A 19,605-nucleotide genomic window follows, 5' to 3' on the forward strand; every position below is an offset into this window, starting at 1 on the left:
GCATCTTCAGCCCCGAGAGCCCGATGTGGCAAATGTCTAGTAATAGTTTTAAACTAAAGTGGTGGCTTTACACAAATCAATTATATTTCTGAGTATCAGACTTTGTTCTTGTCACAGATATGAAGTCATTAAATCCGAAAAGGGAATCTGGCATAGTGACCTGCAAGCCCCAGCACTTAAGAGGTCAAGGCAGGAAGATTGCCATGAGTGCAAGACCAGTTTGAACCAGCTACAGCATAAGAGCATCTCTCAAAAATAGTGTGTGTGTGTTTGTGTTTGTATGTCTGTGCATGCACACGTGTATGCATGTGTGTGTGTGTGTGTGTTTTGAGGAGATCTTTAGCTAAGAATAGTGGCACACACCTGTATCCCCATCACCAAGGGAGCTGAACCAGCAAAGCCAGGAGTTCAAGGTCATCCTTGGCTACATAGTATAGTGAACAAGGTCAGTCTGTGCTACAAGTAAATTCTGCCTTCTAAAACAAACAGGCTCGGAAAATGTAAACAAAAGAAGAAAAACATTCAGATCTACGGCATGGGTGTTTGGTGTTGGGGGAACTTCTAGCTCAGATGGTGATGTGACTTACTACCTTCAACAAAGAGCTAAGGTAGGAAGAGCGGGGGTTCCCAGTGCACAGGATGAAGTTTGTTGAGTTGTCTCTGTTGAGGACAGGCAGCCTGTCCTCTAGGTCCTAGAGGTCAATTTGCTCTGGGTACTAAGGAGAGGGACCTGGTGGTGTCAGGGTTCCTGCTCAGTTGGAGAGAAGGTTTTGGCATTGCTGGCATCACCGGCAGGCAGCGGTCCCGGTAGCCTCCTACCTTCACAAAGGGAGTCCAGGTGGCTCTCTTTTTCAGGGTAGCAGCAGGGCCTGACACATTCTGCACTCTAACTCTCCAGGCCTCGTAGTCTTGGAATGACCGCATCCTTTGCTGCTCGGTGAAGATGCTCTGGAAGTGCTGAGAAACCTGGACAGGGTTAAGAAGAGGGGTGGGTTCTTAGTATAGCTGCTTACAGAGGAAGGTGCCTGCTTTTCCAAATTGCTCTGAAAAATGAAACTTTCATCTTCTTTCTTTCTCCTCCTCCCCCCTTTGGATTTTTGAGACAGGGTTTCTTTGTTTAGCTTTGGTGCTTGTCCTGGAACTAGCTCTTGTAGATCAGGGTGGCCTCGAACTCACAGAGATCCACCTGCCTCTGCCTCCTGAGAGCTGGGATTAAAGGCGTGTGCTACTACCACCTGGCCGTTTTCTTTGTTCATTGTCTATTTTAAGCATGCTTTACCCAATTCTTTAGGCTCCGCTCTCTGTAAACAGTCTTCCCCACCTCTAGGTGCTTGTCTGCCACATAACTGACCTCTGTGCCTAACTCAACATTATGGCATTTTCTTTCTTTTCTCTTTCTCCCTTCTCAGGCAACTACTGAGAGGTATAGCTTGTCCTCTTAAATGTCAATAAAAATTAAAAAGAGAAAGGGAGGGAGGAAGAGGAGAAAGGAGAGTGGAGAGAGGAGGGAGAGGAGACTGGGGGAGAGGGAAGAGAAGGGGAGACTTGCTGAGGACCACAGTGCACATGACAGTTAGTGAAACTTCTCAATGTCACCTACCAGGAGTAAGATAGTAACTGTCATGTCATGTGAATTTAACCACATGTACATGCATACATACATGCATATGTGAAGGATCTACCTACCTTGCTGGGCACCAAAGCCTCAACTAAAAAGTCTGCATGTCTGTGAGTTTCAGAGCTGAGGATTCTGCTAGTTGATGCTTGCACTTCTGAGGGCAGGAGACACCACACTGTTGCCTCTAGCCAATGTGTCATTGTTTATCAACATTTCATCGTAAGTTGGTTAAAGTTAAATCAGTGGGGACTTTAGTTTCTCACTGCACTAATTCCATTCCATGTGTGACAGGTAGACACGCTGCCCAGCGCCATCTTGGTCACATTCACTGTGGCAGGGTCTACCAAGAGACACGAGGCCAGGGCTGGGCTGTCAGATAGCTGGGATCTCAGCTTTTGCAGACCACAGCTATTCAAGTTTGCCACTGTGGGATGAGAGTAGCCACAGATACCACATAAAGAGGCAGGGGATCAGTTGCTAGCATTTGAGTATTTGTGTTTCCACAAAATGAGTGTGCTGAAATCTTAACCCCCGAGGTGAAGGAACTAGGAGACTTGCCCTAGTTGCTTGGGGAGGTGGTAATTCATTCTTATGACTAGGATTAGGCCTTGAGAGACCTTTGCCCTTCTACTAGGGAAGGCACACACACACACACACACACACACACACACACACACAAAAGTAACATCTATGAACCAGAAAGTGAGCCTACCCCAGGCGCCAAATCGGCTTTGGCTGTGACAGTCTCAACCATTGGGACAGTAAGAAACTGTTGGTTTAAGCCATTCAGTTTGTGACCTGTTGTTTGAGCAGTTGGAATGGACCGAGACAGCTGGATGCTATAGAGTTCTATTTTGGAAAAACAGGTGGTGGGCTATAGGCTGCAGTTGACTGACCCTGTCTCAAGGCATTAAAGTATCAAAAAAAAAAAAAAAAGAAAGACCTAAGCATGCATGCAGGCATGCACATGTGCACACACAAACACACACACACACACAAACATGCATGCACTGGTCATCCTAGGAGAACAGCTAATGTTCTAAGAAAATCAAAACTCAGAACCATCGTTGCCACGAAAGGACATAAGCTGTTCTTTGGGGACAAGGCTGCTTTGTTGGGCTGTTCAGGGCCTCAGATTCTTTTCTCAGTGATTACATAAAGAGGGCAAAAGTTCTGGATAGTACACACCTATAATCCCAGTACTTGCTTGGGAGGCTGAGGCAAGAGGGCTGTGAGTATTGGAACCAGCCTGGGTGTGTTGGCCAGTTTTATGTCACGTTGACTCACACTAGTCTTTCGAGAGGAGGGAGCCTCTATGGAGAAAAAGCCTCCATAAGATCTGGCTGTAGGCAAGCTGGTGGGCACTTTCCTAATTAGTGATCGTTAGGTCCAAAGTGGGGCCCCCAGTGGCAGTGGCGCTGATGCTGACGGTCTCGGCTCAGCTCAGGCTGGACTCTGACTGGGTAGACGGAAGGATTGCCACCTAAGCTCAGCATTCTTCAGGGACCTTATAAAGCAAAAGTTTCTGTTTGTCTCTTATCAGCCTCCTACAGACAATTGTCTCTGCCACTGAAGCATCCGACTCCTGATTAACTCAGGCAAGCCTGCAAGGGATCAAAGTTCCCATGCTAGCTCCCAGACTGTTCTGGCCCGCACCCCACCCCCACCCCGGGCTGCCAACTATCTCCTTAAAAATCTGTCAAGGCTTCTGTGCCAGTTTGCTGTTCTCTATGCAACCCCCACGCCCAGAGACTGCATGGGTGGCATTACCGCCAATAAACCTTTCTGTCTGCCCATGGAGTGGTCTAGTCCAGGATGGATTTCACTGCATCCTGCTGACAACAATTGATGGGGAAGGGCCCAGCCTGCTGTGACTGGTGCCATTCCTGGACTGGTGGTCCTGGGTTCTGTAAGAAGGCAGGATGAGCAAGCGACAAGGAGCAAGTCAGTGAGCAGCACCCTTCCATGGCCTCTGCATCAGGCCATGATTCCTGCCCTACCCAAGTTCCTTCCTTAGTTTCCCTCAATGGCCCGTGATCTGGAAGTGTAAGCTAATCAGTTCTTTCCTCTCCTCTTTTGGTCATGGCAATTCATAACAGCAATAGTAGCCTAACTAGGACACTGGGCTACATAAAAGACTGTCAGAAGGAGGAGTGGGGAAGGAGGAGGAGAAAGGGGTAGAGCAGAGAGGAGGGAGGGAGGGGGAAAAGGAAAAAAGAGAGGGAGAGGCAGAAGAAGGAAGAGGAATAGAAGGAGGAGCAGGGGAGGCAAAGCTACACACCACCATCTTCCAAGAAGCCAGAGGAATGAGTTCCTGCCAGGTCCAGTGAGCTGTGTGGTACAGACCAAACAGTGCAGTCCGGGTAAATGAGGCTGCCGTGAAAACAACAGCAAATGGACCCCCAAGGTCAGAGCTCTACAAGAGAGCTCCTCCCACAGCACAGACATGGGGTGTCAGGAGAGAAGTGGTGATCTCACATCCCAAGGTCATCCGAAGCCTCCCAGGTTAGATTTCTGCTGTTCCGGTCAGCCAGTTGATCGTTTTTATCTTGCAAACAAGGTACAACTAGAGCCCGCAAGATATCTCATTGTTAAAGCACTGTTGTTGGTTCTCAAGTTATACATCTGAGTTCTGGATCCACCGCCCCAGGTTTCCCTTTGAAAGAGGTCTTAATATGACTCTTATTACTACGAGGTTTTCCGTCTAAGAAAGTGTAGCATGAGCTGCAGTGGGAAGGGGCTATGTAGCATGTATTCTAATTGGTCTTAAGAAGAACCAGGAGTCAGGCACTAGGGAGTGAGGCTGAAGGGTCAGAGAAGCAGAGGTGCCAGCCACTAGAGTTCTTAGCTCTATCAATGCTCCGACCAAAGAGGAGATACTATCTCTGCAAACCCTCAGACTGCCTCTCCAGACTGCAACCAAGCTCCTGTCTCCTCAAGCCTTATAGTCCTCTCTCTATCCAGTCATATCACTCCTATCTCTACCTCCCTAGTGCTAGAATTAAAGGCGTGTGACTCCCAAATACTGGGATTAAAGGTGTGAGCCACAACTGCCTGGTTCTGTTTCTCTTTCAGACTGGGTCATTCTTGCGTAACCCAAGGCAGCTTTGAACTCACAGAGATCCATCTGCTTCTGTCTCCTGAGTGCTGAGATTAAAGGTGTGTGCCACCACTGCCTGGCTTCTATGGCTAACTAGTGGCTTAGCTCTGCACTTTATTTGTTACATCACAAACAAAATATCAGGGGCACGACTGTGTCCCTCAGAACCTGTGGTGCATGTCATTGGTTATAACCTTATTTAATATGTCAAGAACCCGTGATCCCTTCTTAGACTAGACACATGACGCTCAGACTTAGACACATTCTTGACAGCTCTTCCAGGCATGTCTATCCAACCTGGTATACATTTCTATCTTCTTCAGGCCATATCCTACCTTTTTTGTTTGTTTGTTTTCTCATGGAAAGAAAGTTCTTCTTAGCCAAAGACAGCTTATTAACACTGTATCTTACTACTCTAGAAACAAACACTGGCAGAAAAAAAAATAAACATCTTTAAGTCAATGGTGGCAGCTCACACCTACAATCCAGATACTCGGGAGGTGGAGGCAGGGGGATGGGAAGTTCAAGGTCATCCTTCACCATCTGCAAAGTTTGAGGCCAGTCTGTGCTACCTGAGATCCTGCCTCAAACAAACAGACAAGCAACTGTGTAGTAATAAAGGCACCTTCTGCCACCTACTCATGTTTATAGTAAGCACAAACTTGCTATAAACAGGTACCAAAGGAAAGAGCTCCATCTCTTTGGCCGAGTCTCTCAGCTTTTGTAAGTCGTAGGGGATACGGAAATGCGAGAGCAGGCGTCTCAGCCGAGGCTCTAGTTCTTCCCGCTCCATCACGTGCTGAGGCAGGGCGAACGTCGTATCTGTTCTCCCTGGCCCTGAAAAATATCCAAAATCAAGAATCAGAAGACCAGAAACAGTAAGCACATGGCCTTGAAAAGGGTGGAAAGCACGCCCTCTGCTGGTGGAGATCCATTCTGCTTTCCCCTGGCCTCCAAGCCCTGTTATCTTTCCTGGCTGGGCTTTCAGGCTGCCCACTCCCCACTTCCCCGACTCAGCTTTCTTTGGGAAGGTCCAAGGACTCCTCACAATCTCACAGCCCACAGGGAAGCCCACCTGACCTCTCGTGGACTGTCTCAGTGGGGTGGGGACACTGACTGGCCTCTCAGGGACTGTCTGGATGGGGACACTGGCTGACCTCTCAGGGACTGTCTGGATGGGGACACTGGCTGGTTTTGTGTGCCAGCTTGACCCTGGACACAACCTAGAGTCATCAGAGAGGCAGGAGCCTCAGTTGAGGCAATGCCTCCATGAATCCATCTGTAAGGTATTTTCTCAATTAGTTATTGATAGAGAGGGCCCAGCCCATGCTGGGGGGGGGGTGCCATCCTTGGGCTGGTGGTCCTGGGTTCTATAAGAAAGCAGTCTGAGCAAGCCCCGGGGAGCAAGCCAGAAAGCAGCTCCCCTCCATGGCTTCTGTATCAGGCCTGCTTGAGTTCCTGTCCCCACGTCTTCCAGTGACGGACTATGATCTGGGAGTGGACGTCAAATAAACCCTTTCCTCCCCAGCTTGCATTTTGGTCACGGTGGTTTTGTCACAGCAGTAGAAACCCTGACAACGACAGGGGGGCAACTCTATCTGGGTGCCGTAGTAGGTGGATTATGCCAGGGACAAATTAACCAGCGCCCCCTTTTGCTTTTCCTGGCTAACTCACACTAAACTTTCGGAAGAAACCAAGGAGCCTTCCTTGTCCCCGCCACTGGCTGCTCATCCAGGTGGTGCTCCTGGGACATTCTGTATATAATGGGATGTCACTCAAGTGCCCTCAGAGCAGAAACCTGATCAGGCTTCTCAGTTCTATGTAACATAAAGTAAGGGTGGATAGACTATGAAATTGATTCGGATGTAAATTCTCCGGCACTTGTGTGATACTAAACCTGGTCAGCGTCTTAGAGATCATTTCACCTGAAGGGATTAATATAGAAATGAGTAAACTGAGGCCCCGGGAAGTAACCTGCAAGGCCATAGGGGGCCGTGACAGAAACAGGCCAGAGGCCAGTGTACTTGCTTCTTAATATGCTAACTCTAAAGATGGAGACAGAAATGTATATGGCCACTGTCTTCCATTGGGAAATATTCATAGTAAATTACAATTTATTATAGAGATCCAACTTTTTGGCATGTAGGAAACGTTCTGGAAGATCATGGAACAAAAGAGGCCGTGCACAAAACCACAGCCCTTCCGTGTCCATTCTTCCCTAGTGAGAGCCAATGTCTTACCTGAGATGCTGGAACCCGTGGGACCGGGAGATGCAGAGTTAAGGTCAGCCACACCGATATTTTCCTTTTCCTCACTAGGTCCATAGACTCGGTTATCAGCTAGATGCAGCGCTCTGGAGATGGGCAAGTACTGGAGGGCCTGCAGAGACACAACCGACAGGACACAGGTATTTTCACTGTGACAGAGAAAGGAGGGAGGCTGGGTGGCACCTTAGAAACCTGCACAGTGGCAGAGGGCAGAGCTGGGAGATGCAACTGCTTCCAACTTCGAAGTACCCACCACCCCCACCCCCACCGCCGCCGCCTCCACCACCGCCGCCGCCGCCACCACCACCACCACCACCCCCACTACCCAGCTCCAGCCAGCCCCACAGTGGTCATGCACATGGGTGGGAAAGCCACTGTGTGGGGTGCTCAGGGTGTGAAGAGAAAGGACTCGGTCTTAGTGGAAGTCCCAGATCTAGGAGCGCGTGTCTGTATTGTCATATGACTGGGGAGGAAGAAGCCCACAGGGGCTGCCTGGCTTTGACGAGGGGATGGAGTTGGGCCACCACCAGTTTCTGGGAATGAGGTCATGTTATGCTTCTGTGATCCTCTAAGCTGACTTGGGGCCTCTCCCACGTGATTCTTCTCACCCAGTGGTTCTCCCCTGACCCCTCTCCCTGGCAGTGCTGGGGGTTGAACTCCTGGCCCCGCCCAGGCTTTCATACATATTCTACCACTGAGCCGTTACAGCCACCTCACTGTTTATTATCAGTCGTTATTATTTCTGAGACAAGTTCACCATGGACAGGCAAACCTCCAGCTCACTGTGGAGCCCAGGCAGGTCTCAGATTCAAGGCTTTCCTAACACAGCCTCCAGGGTGCTGGGACGAGGCAGCATCACCATGTCCAGCCCGGCTCTTCCTTTTTTACCCCATTGTATTGTGGTAGAAATTTACCTGTCCTCTTTCCACCAGCCCAGGACCCTGTTAACACTTCAGCAAAGGCCAGGTCTTTGCTGGGTGGGCCTAGGGCAAACATCCTGACCTATGATTTCCTCCTGAAATACTGCCAAGTGAAAGAACGTGTTCAATTCACAAAGAAAACGAATCCTAAGAAATCAACGGAAGCAGGAGCTGAGGGGGTATAAAGCAGGGTGTGAGAGAGGTTTGCGAGAGAGCCAAACTGACACAGAGTGAGGTAGAGGGTGTTTTCCCAGCTGCCAGCAGCCTTCGTAGGCAGGGCACCGGGCAGTGAACACCCCAAACCAGAGCACTGGGCAGTGAACACCCCAAACCAGAGCATCGGGCAATGAACACCCCAAACCAGAGCACCAGGCAGTGAACACCCCAAAAAGAGCACCCGGCAGTAAGCACCCCAAACCAGAGCACTGGGCAGTGAGCACCCCAGAACAGAGCATCGGGCAATGAACATCCCAAACCAGAGCACCAGGCAGTGAACACCCCAAAACAGAGCACCCAGCAGTAAGCACCTTAAACCAGGTGCTGCGGGGGGACACTGAGCTTCCCTTCCCACTCTATGGTTCCTACTACCTGCAGATAGTGATGGATGGGCCGGAGCGAGTGCAGGTGACACACTAACCACCTGGTGTAGATCGTCAGGTCTTCTGGTGTCACCAGGTTGGGGGGATTGCTTTTTCCCATGAGGAAGTTCTCTCTAGCCACTGACAGTCTTTCTGCTCTCTGAACTGCATCATTGAACTCCTGCATGATGTAGCCGACTTGTCTCTGTTCCAAAGAGATGCAAACAGACCATGGGCTGTTGGTGAGCCTTGCTCTCTGCCATGCTGTCTGGGGGTCCAATAAGGAGCTTTGGGAACCCCTGCGTTCCTCTAAAGTTTGGGTTTGGGCGATAGAAGCCGTGGTCATCCTATCCCAACTCTGAGGGACAACAATTTGATAGTGCAGGAGGCTGTGTGGTAACAGGAAGCCCCCTCTGAGCTTCCTGCCTTGGGTCTACAAGAAAAACGCATATCATCTATGTAACATGTGTAACTCCAGTTTTAGAGGGTCTGATGCCCTCTTCTGGCCTCTATGAGCACTGCATTCATGTGGACTAACACACAATTTAAAATAAAGTCTTTAAAAATACATGTCTAGAGGCCACAGGCTCTGCCCCCGGCTTCCTACCTTGTACAGCGGGTGGAGCTCTTCCATGGTCTCGCTGGTCTGGCAGAGCCGCTTCCATCTCAGCATATGCAAATGTTTACTCTGGGCCAGGTGTGTAATTCTCTCTGTGTAATACTTTCCCAACAACAAAAATAAGAATTTACCAGAATATAATTATAGGACGAAGCCTGAACTGAGTCTCAAGAACACTAATAGTAAGTAAATCAATCTTTCGTTGCTTTGGAAACATTTTTTCCCCTATAGGAACACTATCAAATGAAGTCTGGCTCAAGATCATTCAAACGTGAAGATGAAGTGGACGTGTCTAAATCTGCGATCTGCCGCTGGGTGGGCTGATCGTAAACTCACCCGTCAGTTACCGAACTGTGGGCAGCGAATCAGGATATCAGAGGTGTCAGAGGGGGTAAAGTCAAGCTGACATTTTGGGTTAAAGAACTGAAATTATGCACAGGAGACTCAATTAGTAAAACGCTTTACATGAAAGCACAAAAGCCCGAGTTTCATCTCCAGTACCCATGGGAAAAACAAACAAACAAAACAAACACCCACCCCCCCAAAGCAGAAAGAAAGAAAGGAAGGAAGGAAGGAAGGAAGAAAGGAAGGAAGAAAGGAAAAGAAAACAAACAAACAAAGCCAGGGGTGGCAGCCCTCAGAACACCAGGGAGGCAGAGCCAGGCAGGTCTCTGGGGTTTGCTAACCACTCCACCTTCCCTCCTTGGCAAATGCCAGTTGTGAAAATCTGTCTCAAAAGAAGAAGGTGAACAGCACTTGCAGAATGACGCGTGAGGTTTTCCCTGGGAAACATACAAGCACACACATGTAAGCATGGATTCATGGGGACACATACTCATACCAAAAGCTATTGGTCAAAAGGACATTACAGGTATGATGAATGGACCAGGGAAGTGACTCTTTGGGGAAGGGAGCTTGTTATGTAGTCCTGACAGCCCGAGTTTGAGCCCAGGGACCCCTGCAAAGGTGGAAGCAGGAACTGACTCCACAAAGGTCCACTGACTTTCACACGCACACCGTAGCACATTCCTACATACATACATCACGTACACATCCCGTAACAATAAAAAAGAAAAGGAAAAGGTAGGATTGTAACTTATAAAATCAGACTGATAAACTTTGTTTACAATTAAAAATTGTTAAATACGGTGATATGTTTCTATAATCCTAGCACTCAAGAGACTGAGGCAGGAGGATCAAGGCCAGTCATGCAGATGTGTTTTTAAAATGCAAATTTTCTCTCCAGCAATAAAAACAACAGTGCCTGTGAAGAAATGAGTCCTGTCAGTCTCTCATCACAGGTAGGAATGTTGACAGAGCACACGAGGCAACGGTTTTCTCATCCTGGACAACACAATGCCATGGAGAAAAGACCCCGCCCCCCCGTGGTTCCCAGAAGGAGAGGACCTCACTCGCGCTTCCGAGGCATGGGAAGGAGGAGAGGACCCTGAGCACAGAAGGAACCTCTCTGAGTTAAGGACAGTGACATGAAATGTGTGGAGGACACCAGGGAGATCGTAGGCTGCAGCGCCTAGAGGAGGAAGCCAGGAAGCCCTGCAGAGAAAGGCTCAAGAAATCTGCATAAATCCCCACGGGTCTGTTGTCCAGTGCCTAGCCAGGCACGCAGCAGGTTAAACTCCAGGAGGCTGCGCAAAGAATAACCAACTGGGCCCTATACCCAACTGATCCAGAGTTCTTACAGAGCTGCGAGACCGTCAGGTTCCAACCACCAGTGTGAAAACTCTTCCTCGGGTGCCTGAGACAAGCCTTGAAAGGGGTGAATTCATCTGTAACTTAAGAGCTTGCCGGAACAAAGTCCAACACTTTATGGGAAATATAAAAATATATGGCACCCAGTAGTGAAAAACTGCTGACTTTTAGCATTCTGTTATAAGTTATTAGACATGCAAAGGAACAATAAAAATGCCCTATGGACGGAAGGAAATCGGTGATGCGAACGTAAGAACTGACAGGGCTAAGAAAATTAGCAAGCAACACTCTCTAAAGGTCTCTTACGGTATGCTCAGCGTGCTCAAAGGCTGAAAGTAAAATATGAACAGAGCTGGGAGAGAACTGGGAAGTCTAAAAATAAACACACATTTGAACCAAAAACTGGATGAGCACGAGAAGGGTTGGCACGCTTGAACAGCAATAGGAGCACCGCACAGTGAAGCAGCAACGGAAACTGGAGTTACAAACAGCTGGGCGCTGTCCTGTGGATCTGGGAATGGAACCCAGGTCCTCTGTAAGAGTAGTAAATGCTCTAACCATGGAGCATTTCTCTAACCCCTAAAATGTTTAAAATCTTCACCTCTGTGTCCGATCTGAATTCTCTGTGGCTGTTGGGTAAAATCCTTTGGAATGCTCAAAGAGACCATTAACTTCCACCCAGCCGCCAGACTAAGAACGCCACCAGCCAGCGCCCACGCCGCCAGCCAGCACCCACGCCGCCAGCCAGCATCCACACGGCCAGCCAGCACCCACACCGCCAGCCAGCACCCACGCGGACTGGAGCTGAAATCTGGCCGTTTGCTGCCATCTGCCTGCCTGCGGCTCCCACCAGTGTGCTGGAGAACATCTTGATTTGTGACTGTTCCTTGTTACATTACTGTAAGACCTTTATGACTCTATTACCACACTGGGACATGGAATTTGAGACAACCTGAGTTCATGCTCCTGGGCCAGGGTCACACACATCTGGCTCCAGAATAAATCATTTTTTATCCCCTCTGAGGTGAGTGTTGTGATTTTGCACCCGTGACCCTGGAATGAAGCCAAGAGAAATCTTTCCTCATTTGGAAAAAATAAAAACTAAATGCACAACCCAAAAAAAATAAGTATAACTCCAAGCAAGAGAAAAATCAAGAAAACCTCACTATGTGTGTGTATGAATGTATACATCACAATATATGTGTATTACATATGTATACACACACACATGCACACACACACATATAGCAGGTAAAGAGTGCTAAAAGCTTAAAACAGCCAGGGAACAGGAAATGCATTGTGTTAGAAGTGAATCCATTCAAGCCACCAGAGAACAGAATAGCAACTTTAAAGCAACAAATGATAAAAAAAAAATTGTCAGAATTCGGTACCAGGCGAAAACAACCTTTTGAAACGAAAGGAAAATAATTTTTATAAAATAACAACACCGTGAGACTCTGTCCCTGGCAGATGTGAACTACATGACTTGTTAAAGGAAACTTCCCGGACAGACAGCAAAGAGTATAATGTGGAAATTCAGGCTGTTCTAGAACTTTTCCTGCCTTATCACTGTTGACAGTTGGGACCTGCGTAATTCTCAGCTGTGGGAGAATTCTTTGTTCAATGCCATCCTTAGCCTCTGGCAACTAAACATGAGATGCTACCAACTGTATATGACCACTGCCCCCCAAATTTTGACAACCAAAAAACACCTCCAGACACTGTCATATGACCTTTAGGGGACAAATATCTATCAACCTATTACCCTATCCATCTTCTCTCTCCATTGAGATCACTGATATACAGGAATGAATACCAGAACATACATGTGCAGAACATACAAGAGTGAGTTACCAGGAAAAAGGAAGGAAGGGAGGAAGGAAGCTGGGAGGGAGGGGAAGAAGGGAGGGGCGGAAGCAGGTGGGCCGGGAAAGAGGCAGAGAAGGAGGGAAAGAGGGAAGACAACTACAGGGAGAGAACATTCTGAATGAACATTTTAACTTACAAATAGAATCTCATTATCTTTTCTAATTAATGCCAACTATTTGCTGATGAGCTAATTTTTATGCGTGAGGGGAAGAACTCAGAACACAGACTGCATTAAGTGATGTGATAGATGTAAAGAATGAACCATTTTCAGTTTTGAAATAGTACATGATTGTGTTAAACTGAGGAGCTATAGAACAGTCCAGGGCGTTTTCAGCATCCTGCCATCTAAACTTAGTGATTCTTCTATATTTTATTTGATCACTATTATAAGGTGTATATACATAGTTTTAAATTAAAACTACAAGATGTAACAAATCCTTGTGCAAGAAGATAAACATTTAATGCTAGGAGCAATAGTCTACAAAGGAGTGATCTACATGTTTTGCCTTTTTCTTGCCCTCCCTCCCTCCCTCCCTCCCTCCCTATCCCTCTCACTCTCTCGCTTTTATTATAACACTGAAGCAATCTTGATGGAAAACTATTTTCCTGCTTTGAGTTATTTTTCTGAAGAAAGGTTTTCAGGACTGTCTTCCAGGCCTCTTCAATCGCTCAGCCCAGCAACTTTAAGCTGAACTTAGCTGTGAAAACGAAAGATTCTCCAATAAAGGAAGCACTAATATCAAGTTTGCAAATTGCCCACGTCCAGAACACCTGCTCGCAGGAGCTGCCGGAAAACCAGCTTGCCGATACATTTCCAGTGCACTCCATGAGTGTACACAGGTTACAAGATGCACCCTTACCTGCAGCAGAAGCAGAGGGAGGTTTTCCGGCGTGTACTCTCTCCTCAGGCAGCTCTCTAGCTCCCTCTGCAGGACATCTGCCTGAATAACAAGGGGCTTGCACTCCGCCACCTAAACCCAAACAATGCATTTCAAACATTCTCAATCCATCAAATTTCAAATGTCACAAAATCAGATCTCCCGAAGGACACAGTGGTTTGCACGTTCCTAGCAGTGAGCAGGGTGTGGGGCTGTTTTGACCAATAACATCAATCGTTTGCAAAAAGTAAACTTTTCTTGTGAGTAGTTAGTTCCCTAGTTCAGCGAAATGGAATGTGTTGTCCTGAAGCCCCTCAGGCTCATACTCACCCGGAGGGTTCTCTTCAGAGCCACTTCCCGTTCGCGTCTAAAGTGAGCGACATCCTTCGGTATTTGAACAGAGCTGCAGGAAGATTTGGACAACAGTAGCCGCGGTTACGAAAAGCTGTGATAGACGAGATGATGGCCAGCCTGGTGGCCCTGTGACTCTTTCCAGCATTCGTTTTCGAGTGAGTAATCACTCTGGGCCATTGGGGGTGGATAAAGGTCACGTCTTCTGTCTCAGTCAGAACTTTCTTGATCTACCTGATCCCTACTAACCCTTCCCCTTCCCCCGCGGAGTCATTCTTCGGCCTTTGGTTTATCCCAGTTTCTTGCTCCAGAGAGCAGGGAGGGTCGCTAGGGCAGTCATTTCCCGGCACTCGCCTTTCACAAACCCCGTGCCTATCAAACCTTGCTGTTTCCCCTTAGTTGACCCAGAAAACTGGTACCTTGTCACTGAAACAAAATGTTTTTATGTTCCTGCTGAGTTATCAGAGGGTAGAAACAATCCATAGATATCAGATGGGAAATATTTCAGAAACTTTTTAAAGCAAGCTTTTTTGCTTCAGAAACATGGCTGGTCCCTAGGAAACATGTAACAGCCATGCAAGAGGCTCCGCTTGACCACAAGCTGAGGGACCCCAGTAAGGGGTGGAGCTTGTGGCCGGAAAGTTGGTCCTCTCCTGAGGAGTTCCATAGACAGTGCCAGGAAGGCAGCTCTAGGCATGCCAGAGGATAGCATCCCCAAATACATCCCACACTTGTAAGATTGGATGCTGCAGCCTCTGGCAAGGGAGCCCCGGTGCATCCATAGTTCAAACACACATGTGAAGGAATCAACTTAGGTTGATACTGTTCACTTGGCGCCAAGAGGCCTCAGATAATGTAAAATACACCGTTAGCATGTTCCCTGGTGGAGGAGCAGTCCTGTTGAATACTACTAGACTGGGGATGAAGTTCAGAGGCTAGAGCACCTGTCCTGCATGGCCAAGGCCCTCAGTTCCATCTCCACCACTAAGGGAGGGGGACAGAAGGGAAGAAAAGAAAACACACGTCCTCACCTTGACAGCAAGGATAATAAAACTGAAATGGCACAGAAAAGATCGGCACGGTTGCCGGACAAGAGCGGCTCAAATGGACAAGACGCTGGGCCACCGATGCCTAAGCACCCATCTGGACACTTGGTGTCAAGGTTTTGAAGCTGGAAATAACCCATCTCTTACCTCTTTCCCCGTATTTTGACTTTGGCGAAGATGGGGTGATGTGGGGGAGAAAGAGAGACTTTGATAAGATCTGGAGAAAGCAGCCATCGATCACAACTATACTGTGTGATCTATATTCTCGTGGAGCTGGGCAAACAGTGACCCACGGAAAGGGGCTCAGTTGTTGATGGAAGTTGCAGAAGTCTTCCCTTGTAATTGTGTCTCCCGTCCTTGGCACGTGGGGATCCTAGACCATAAGGGGCTTGGCGGCCCAACTCTGTCTCAAGCCACACCGTTCCCCTCAGTCAACCTGCCTGTGAAAGACCTAAGAGAGGCCTGCTGGAATCCTCTTTTTGCACACTGTATGAAGATGTGTCTCTGTCCTTCCTCACCCACCTAAGGTAGCTTCGGATTGGTTTAATAAAGAGCTGAACAGCCAATAGCTAGGCAGGAGAGACTAGGCAGCACTTCCAGGAAGAGATAGGAACTCTGGGAAAGAACTGGGGGTACGGGAGATTCTCCAACCAGACTCGGGGGAAGTCAGATGTATGGTACTGAGGAGAGGTAACAAGCCATGTGGCAGATGTAGGTTAATATAAACGGGTTAAGTTTCAAGAGCTAGTTGGGAACAAGCCTAAGCTAAGGCCAAGCTTTCATAAGTAATGAAAAGTCTCTATGTCGCCATTTATGACCTGGCAGTCCACAGAAAGACTGGTTATAGAGGCCACTGAGCATAAGTGACTAACCCACAACAAGGCGACCATTAATTCAGCAAATGTTGTGACATATATTTGTCCACTTGTTCAGCAGGCATTGTGAAACACATAACTATTGCCAGGTCTAGGGCTTAGGGTATTAAGTGAGGAAAAAAATATAAAAATTTAAAAAGAAAATTTGAAGAAAAAGAAAGAAAGAAGGAGAAGATAAAGCAGAAAAGAAGGAAGAAAGGCAGGCAGGCTTGGGAGAGGGTAGACAAGGCACCTGCCATGCAAAGGCCAACTGATCCCCCAGAGTGACTCACTGGGGGGCGCCTGCATCCCAGCATTCCTGTGGTGAGGTGGGTGAGGCTGGAAGCCAACAGCTAAGAGACTTGTCTTGAAAAGGCAGAAGCTGACTGACACAGGAGGTGGTTCTCTGCCTCCCAGCCTGCACTCAGGCACAAAACAGAGGGTTTATAAAGAAAAACTAAGGGAAAGAAAGAGAATTCTCAGCTAAGTAATACAGAATGCTGAAGTGATTCACCGGGAGTGGAGATTGTTTTTTTTTTTCTTCTTTCTTTAGAACACTACACCTAGAAAACAGCGAACATGCATCTTTTAGAATTTAGATTCTTCCAGACGGCTATAGTGTAGCATTTTGGGGTGATAGGGAAGTGTAAGCATCCAGGATTTCTGTCACTCTGCTCTCAAAAGTCCCTTCAGACCTTCGTGTTACATGGCACAGCGAGCAATCGCTTGACTGGTGTAAAAGCTGTAATATCAACACTTGATCTCTGAAATGTCATAGTTTTTATCCTATAATATTATGTGGTAGGAGAGGGGCTTTGGCCTCATTGCAAATGAAAGACTAAGAGCAGTAATGACCATCTTGGTCCTGTGATCGTCCCACCTCTCTGCTCCTCCTTGAGCTCCCTCAGACACCATGGAACGTGTGGAGTACCTGTTTTTTTTTTTTTTTTAATTTTTTCCCCTCCGAGACAGGGTTTCTCTGTGTAGCCCTGGCTGTACTTGAACTCACTCTGTAGACCAGACTGTCCTCAAACTCACAGAGATCCTCCTGCCTCTGTCTCTGAGTGCTGGGATTAAAGGCACCTGCTACCACCACCTGGCTTGAAGGGCACAGAACCAACTTCGGAATAAGTAGAAACATGCACAATTACTGTTTCTTCCCCTCATCTCCTCCCCATTCCCCTTGGCCATTCACACCACTTCCTCACACCAATGGGCTTCTCATGTTAACAGAAATGATCCTGTAGGCCCAGGGCAGAAAGACTCACGGGCCCTCTGCTCCTCTGAAGCAACCTGATGGCCCTCAGCAGCAGCAGGCACTGCCCACAGCAGGGGCTCCAGCCAGAACAGCGCTCCTGGCACCCACAGCCAAATCTCTAGCCTTAGGTAGGCTTTTAAGTCTTATCAAAATTAAGGTTATATTCAATGTCATTAGGTAAAATGAAACTTTTCATTTATATAGTAGCTTCTGGGACTTAGAAAAATAGCAAGTATTTTCCCACTCAGTAAGATTTGCTCCAGTCTACCGTGGCTGTTCTAGAAACATTAAAGACAGGTTGGGAAACGTCACGTCACGTTCTCTGTGGCCGCACTGGCGCTAAGCACCCAGATCGCATCTGATCCCGTCAGCCTAGCAAGACTGGGCTTGTTAATAGCTGCAAGGAAGAAACGGTATTGGAAACTACCGTTGCGTGCCCTGTATTTGAGCATGCGTGATGTCAACTGTTCTCGAAGGAAAAGAACGGGGCAGACTGAGCACGTAGGATGAGAACGGGAGGCAAGGCCCAGAAGCCCCAGCTTGACCGTGCAAATTTACCTGAAGGTCCAGTTGGCTGTTTCTGGACGGAGCCTCTGTTCTTCCAGCTCTGCCTTCAGCTCGCTTAGCTTTACAGCCAGGTCTTTCTCCAATAGCTGCACCCTTTCTGTGGAGGAGAACTTGTACACACTCTCCATGGTTCTGCTTGCTCCTCCGAATCCCTGAAAAGGAAGAGCGTGAAGCTTACGCACCACCCTCTCAGCAGGCCCGATCCAGTCGTGGGGCTTTAACCTGCTCAACAGAGTCAGTCCGGCCAGCTTTGCGGGAAGGGGCGACTGTTTACATTGCGCAGGTGTGTATGGACGACGTGTGGGATGGATGCGTCCACACTGTATGTGTCAAGGTCAGAGGTGACTTTACAATGTATGTGTCAAGGTCAGAGGTGACTTTGTAGAACTGATTTTTCCTTCCATCCACTTTTTTTTTTAATTTTTATTTTCTAGACAGGGTTTCTCCATAGCTTTTTGGTTCCTGTCCTGGCACTAGCTCTTGTAGACCAGGCTGGTCTCGAACTCACAGAGATCCGCCTGCCTCTGCCTCCCGAGTGCTGGGATTAAAGGCCTGCACCACCACCGCCCGGCTTCTTCCATCCACTTTTTACAAGGATCCCAGGGATAGAACTCAGGTGCTCGGGCTTGTCAGCAAGCCCTGTACCCCAACTTGCTTCAACAGCCCCCAACGCCACTTTTGCAATGGAAGGACTGGCCAGATAAAACGTGACTTCTGCTGCAATTACTGCCTAGTGGACAGTAGAAAAAAGTAGGTTAGAGACGCTGCTGGCCTTGAATCTTTAGTCAACTAGGCTAATCTTCAAGAACGTGCGCTCTGGCTCTGACTTCGGAGTTGGTTAATGAGACGCGTGTTCTCTGCCCCAATACTGTGGTCTCCACAAAGGTGTGTGGGGAGTGCACACTAACAGCCGGGAGAGACAGCAAATGCTGACCTCTAACCCTGCTCCAGCCCAGATAAGGGTGCGTAAGGCCTCTCTCCTCCAGCCTCAGGTATTTCTCCACAGAAAGGGTGTGTACGGCCTCTCTCCTCCAGCCTGGGGTATTTCTCCACAAGCATTTTTGAAGGTGCGAGCTTCTGATTCTAGAAAATCTCCCAGGAATCTCAGTTTGGACATGATCCTTGTACATTTGGGCTTTGGAGAAAATCATACTCATTCAATAAAATGTGTTTTCTTAATTTTCTCTGCCTCTAATCGACATTCCGATTTTACCACAGAAAGTAAAATATCCCTGATTTCCCATCCCACCCTTATCTGCCAAATTCAACATAATTGTTTCTTAAGTCTTTAGTGGTAAGAATTAAAAATGCAAGTTGACGATGTGATCCCCGCGTCGTGGGACCCCTGCATTGCAGGGGTTTGGTGATGGTGTTTTGGCTGCCTACTCTGGTCCTGGAGTGATGTCATGTCATAGAAACTGAAAACATTTCAGCTTTTCCCCCTTTTGACATCTGTAAGTTCCTGCTTCCTGCATTCTTTCCCCACCCCTCCTCCCTCTCTTTCAGACAGAATCTTACTATGTAGCCCAGGCTGGCCTCGAACTCCCTACCCTCCTGCTTCAGCTTCCACAGGGCTGGGAATGCAGGAGTATGGTACCATGCTGGGCTATATTTCTGGATTCCTTTCATATATGTTTTCTCAAGCCAATCTGTTATCGTTGCAACAAACAATCAGGCTGTGGGGATGCTTGCCCAGAGCCTTTCTTGGGGAGTCTGCATAGTCTTTTTATAAACATTAGAAATGGAATGGGTATCTATTTCAGACTAGATCGTGAACCTGCTGAGTCATGCGTTTGCCTTGTTTGGCACTGCTGGAGCCTGATAAAGTGCACTGTTATTGTTCTCAGCAAAGTCAAATGTTCTTCTGGAAAGGATTTGCCACTTGGCAGCAGCTTTTCCAGTTGGGCAAACAGGTCAACAGCTGCCCTGACAGCTGCATTCCAGCCACAGCCAAGAGAGCAGCAGACTGG

At 48.0% G+C, this 19,605-nt stretch overlaps 1 protein-coding gene across 1 annotated transcript in view; it reads right to left on the bottom strand.

Moving 5' to 3' along the window:
• Positions 1-19,605, bottom strand: part of LOC121449304 — a 173,897-nt gene that overhangs the window by 139,213 nt on the left and 15,079 nt on the right. Inside the window, exons 2-9 of the mRNA XM_041653616.1 lie at positions 17,627-17,787; positions 13,890-13,962; positions 13,542-13,652; positions 9,091-9,204; positions 8,494-8,688; positions 6,959-7,097; positions 5,398-5,555; positions 820-966 (exon numbers count right to left, since the gene is read on the bottom strand). Of these exons, the coding sequence (XP_041509550.1) occupies positions 820-966; positions 5,398-5,555; positions 6,959-7,097; positions 8,494-8,688; positions 9,091-9,204; positions 13,542-13,652; positions 13,890-13,962; positions 17,627-17,763 (1,074 nt within the window). The 5' untranslated portion in view covers positions 17,764-17,787. The remainder of the gene's footprint in view (positions 1-819; positions 967-5,397; positions 5,556-6,958; positions 7,098-8,493; positions 8,689-9,090; positions 9,205-13,541; positions 13,653-13,889; positions 13,963-17,626; positions 17,788-19,605) is intronic.

This window comes from Microtus oregoni, unplaced genomic scaffold (genome assembly GCF_018167655.1).
Source record: "Microtus oregoni isolate MIOR12 unplaced genomic scaffold, Mior012 000006F_ref0000085, whole genome shotgun sequence".
In the NCBI taxonomy this organism is placed as follows: domain Eukaryota; kingdom Metazoa; phylum Chordata; class Mammalia; order Rodentia; family Cricetidae; genus Microtus; species Microtus oregoni.